Source organism: Mandrillus leucophaeus, unplaced genomic scaffold, assembly GCF_000951045.1.
Source record: "Mandrillus leucophaeus isolate KB7577 unplaced genomic scaffold, Mleu.le_1.0 Scaffold234, whole genome shotgun sequence".
Lineage (NCBI taxonomy): Eukaryota > Metazoa > Chordata > Mammalia > Primates > Cercopithecidae > Mandrillus > Mandrillus leucophaeus.
In genome coordinates, this window is record NW_012102410.1 from 1,484,857 (window position 1) to 1,488,569 (window position 3,713).

The following is a 3,713-nucleotide window of genomic DNA, read 5'->3' on the forward strand; positions in this document are numbered from 1 at the left end:
ACCCCCAAATCGAAAATTTTAAAAAAAGAAACTTAATTTAAAAATGAAAATGTAGTAAATTTTTAATAAATTATGTAATGTATTCATTTCATTTAAACTTACATAATTTAATTTCATTTTTTAAGGATTTCATTTGAAATTATAATTTGTTTCTTTTTTTTGAGACAAAGTCTCAGCAAGGCTGGAGTACAGTGGCACGATCTTGGCTCACTGCAACCTCTGCCTCCTGGGTTCAAGGGATTCTTTTGCCTCAGCCTCCCGAGTAGCTGAAATTACAGGCGCCCGCCACCACGCCTGGCTAATTATTGTATTTTTAGTAGAGATGGGGTTTCGCCATATTGGCCAGGCTGGTCCCGAACTCCTGACCTCAGATGATCTGCCCTCCTCCACCTCCCAAAGTGCTGGGACTATAGGCATCAGCCACAGCGCCAGGCCAAAGATTAAATTAGAATGTAATATAAAAACTAATTAATGGCTGGGCACCATGGCTCATGCCTGTAATCCCAGTACTTTGGGAGGCCAAGGTGGGCAGATTGCCTGAGGTCAGCAGTTCAAGACCAGCCTGGCCAGCATGGTGAAACCCCATCTCTACTAAAAATACAAAAAATAGCTGGGCATGGTGGCGGGTGCCTGGAATCCCAGCTACTGGGGAAGCTGAAGCAGGAGAATCACTTGAACCTGGGAAGCGGAGGTTGCGGTGAGCTGAGATCGCACCATTGCACTTCAGTCTGGACAACAGAGCGAGACTCCATCTCAAAACAAACAAACCCACAACTCATTAAAATCACGGTAAACAGAAACTGAGGTGTACAACGACATGTAAAGGTTTCCCTCCTCATCCCATAAAACCCAATTTCTCACCACAAAACCATCCACTCCTTACACTTGTTGCCTTTCAAATACTTTTAATAAACAACAGGTGGGGAAGGAAAATTCAGAGTAGGAAAGAGGATGGGCATTAAAAGAAAGGGATGCAAAACCCAGGACTGCACTTCATCTACCCGTCAGCATTTCCGCCTGCCTGGCCAGCCTGTCTGCCTGCAAGGCCCTGGCCAATCTCTCCCTGGCTTTCTTCACCCTCCTGGCCTGTCTCCGGATATCTGCACGAGTCACCAATTGGCCAGAGAGGGGCGGTGAGAGCTGACAACCCACTCCTGGGGTTGGCCCCCCTGCCACAGCTGGAAACTGCCCAACGGTGGGCTGGGGCAGCCTGTGCACACGCTCAGCTCTACTCCTGTCCAGAGATCCACCGGCCATCCCCAGTGCGAGGATACTGAAGACGTTCTCCAGTTGCAGTGGACTTGAACCTTCGCCTGGGCTGCTGCAGGGCTGCAGGGCCTGCATTCTCCGGTAGGCGCAGAGTTGCTGTGGCTTCTCCAGGTGCTCCTCCCCTTTTCTGCGTCTGACCTGGTGGTCAGGATGAGACCTGATCCTTGTCACCGGCCTCGGGAGGATGCAGCTGGTGAGTCTCACGGGAAGAGCAGACCTCGCAGCTCGTCTCCGACGGGCCTTGGCCATGTGGATTTCTCGTTTCTTCTGTAAAGCCCAGGGCATCATGTTTCTTTTGAGCTTCCCCTTTCAAAAGAAAAGAAAAGGTGAAATTTCAGCCAAATGGAGGCTGGAGAAGGTCAGCTCTGGGGGGCTTCTCTCAGCTCAGTGGACTCTTCCCACCAGCCTCTCTTTCTGAGGAAATGTGTCTCAAATGGCATCGTACATCCTCAGCACCCGCAGGGTTTGTTAAACTCAGATCTCTGGACCTGAACCCAAGTGAGTCTGGGGTGGACCCGAGAGTCTGCATTTCTCCGTGTGATGCTGATGCTGCTGGCAGGAGTTCCAGGCACTGACACTGGGTCCTGGGACCTCATCGGGCTGATGCCAGTCAAGGACTAAATGCTCAAGGTCATGTCCCAGGGCCAGTTCCAGACCTTGTCCCTCCTCATCCTCCTCGGAGGACACCCCTCTCTTCTCTTCCCTGCCACTGTCAGCTACACACATGCTGGTGCCTCCTAACCTATCCCCAATAGGACGCCGGGATCCCAGACTTCCCTGTGAACCAAGACCTCACATTTCTCTGTATCCCTTGCTGCTGTGCTTCAGGACACAGCATCATTTTCATAGCTCCTTGACTCCCTGGTCTCCAAAGAAATGGTGCCCTCGCCAACCCTTAAATACTCACTGCCACACCCGGATCCCATCTTCACCTGAGCGCCTCCTGCTCCTGAAGAAAAACCTCAGAAACACCATGTTCGCTTTCTGTTTCTGATAAGCTCAATTAACCAGAGTTGTACCATGAGGGAATCTTTTGATGACATACTGGGAAAAATGATTAAGTTCTTCCTAAGATTTGAAATCCTTACTTGCTCTAACTCAATTAGAAGACTCTAGTCTCATAAAGCTGTTTCAGATACAGACTTTATCAGGGCACTTTCTACTTTAAAGCCTTCGTTTCTGTCCTTCTCATTTCACTTCTGTTGTCCTGGCATTAAGATTAACACTACCCCTTTACACGACCTAAGATGTTCCCCTTTGGAGGGAAAATTATTTAGTCCCCTTAGTTACAGGGCACCTATGAGGTGCCAAGCTGTACAGTAGAACCCCTGATCCAGAAGTAAACTTTGTAAGGCACCGTTCTGTTGATTTTCATCTTGGTGAGAAGGAAGACGTAATAAACACACTAAAAACAAATTTCTGATAGGATATCAGATATAATTAAGTTCCGTGATAAAGAAGAAGAGAGAGACAGAGAGGGATGGAGGGAGGAGAAACGGAGAAACAGAAAAGAAAGAAATTCACTACAATGAATCGTGACAGTGAGTTTAGGGGACTAACTAACTAATCATGAAATTTAACTGGAGAACTATTTTTTTTAAAGGGACCAAGCAATTTCTGGTTCAAGAACTTTCCAGAGAAGGAGACAATTTGAAGACTGCAAGGCCAAATAATACTTCTTCCCCTTCCTAGTGATGTTGGATTAAAAAAAAAAAAATCAAAGCTATTATCCACATATAGTTTTATGGGCAAAAATGAGAAGATTTTGAGTATTATTCAACAAATATTAACACCTAAGGTATAACTTTCCACAACATCTAGTTTTAAGAACAACTCACTGCTAACTGTAAAGATGTTTTACAGAAAGAAAAAGGACGCAAATGGACATTCTTGTGGTCAATAAAAATCCCGTACTCACCAGAACAGGTGGTCTTGGAAAAGAGGTGAACGCAGGCTCTCCCATAGCTGTAGAGTTTCTCCTGCTGACCCCACTCCTGAGATGCAGACAGCCCTTGGCTTGCTGGCAAATGCAGTGACTTCTGCATCTGGTTCCCCTTTTTATAGAGAAAGGGAGTGATAACCCAATCAGTGGATAATCCACAAGGAACGCCCTGTCTCCACCCATTGGATTTGAGGCATTTCTAAATCTTTATACAGAAACCAATGTGGTGTTACCGACACAGAGTGTTAGTAGATAAAGAATTTAATACATGTGTGCGTGTGGTGGGGTGGTATTTGCAGTTAATATCAGCATTTTAGATATGTTTCCTTTTTCTCCCAGTCTTCCAAACATCCCTGAATACTTTCTATAGAAATAGAAATAGAATTGTCTATGTACATAAATGTTCATGTAATATTTGATTTAATAACAAAAACTAAAGACCATTTAAATGTTCTTCAAGAAAAGAAAGCCCAAAACTTTTATTCACAATCCTATAGAATAT

At 45.5% G+C, this 3,713-nt stretch overlaps 1 protein-coding gene across 1 annotated transcript; it reads right to left on the minus strand.

Annotated features, from left to right (window-relative positions):
* Positions 1-886: 886 nt before the first annotated feature.
* Positions 887-3,261, minus strand: LOC105541145 (putative methyl-CpG-binding domain protein 3-like 5). Its single transcript, XM_011982049.1, has 2 exons — positions 3,188-3,261; positions 887-1,575 (listed from the first exon to the last, which is right to left on the minus strand). Exons 1-2 carry the CDS (start codon positions 3,230-3,232, stop codon positions 994-996), a joined length of 627 nt encoding a protein of 208 aa, XP_011837439.1. The 5' UTR covers positions 3,233-3,261; the 3' UTR covers positions 887-993.
* Positions 3,262-3,713: the final 452 nt, after the last annotated feature.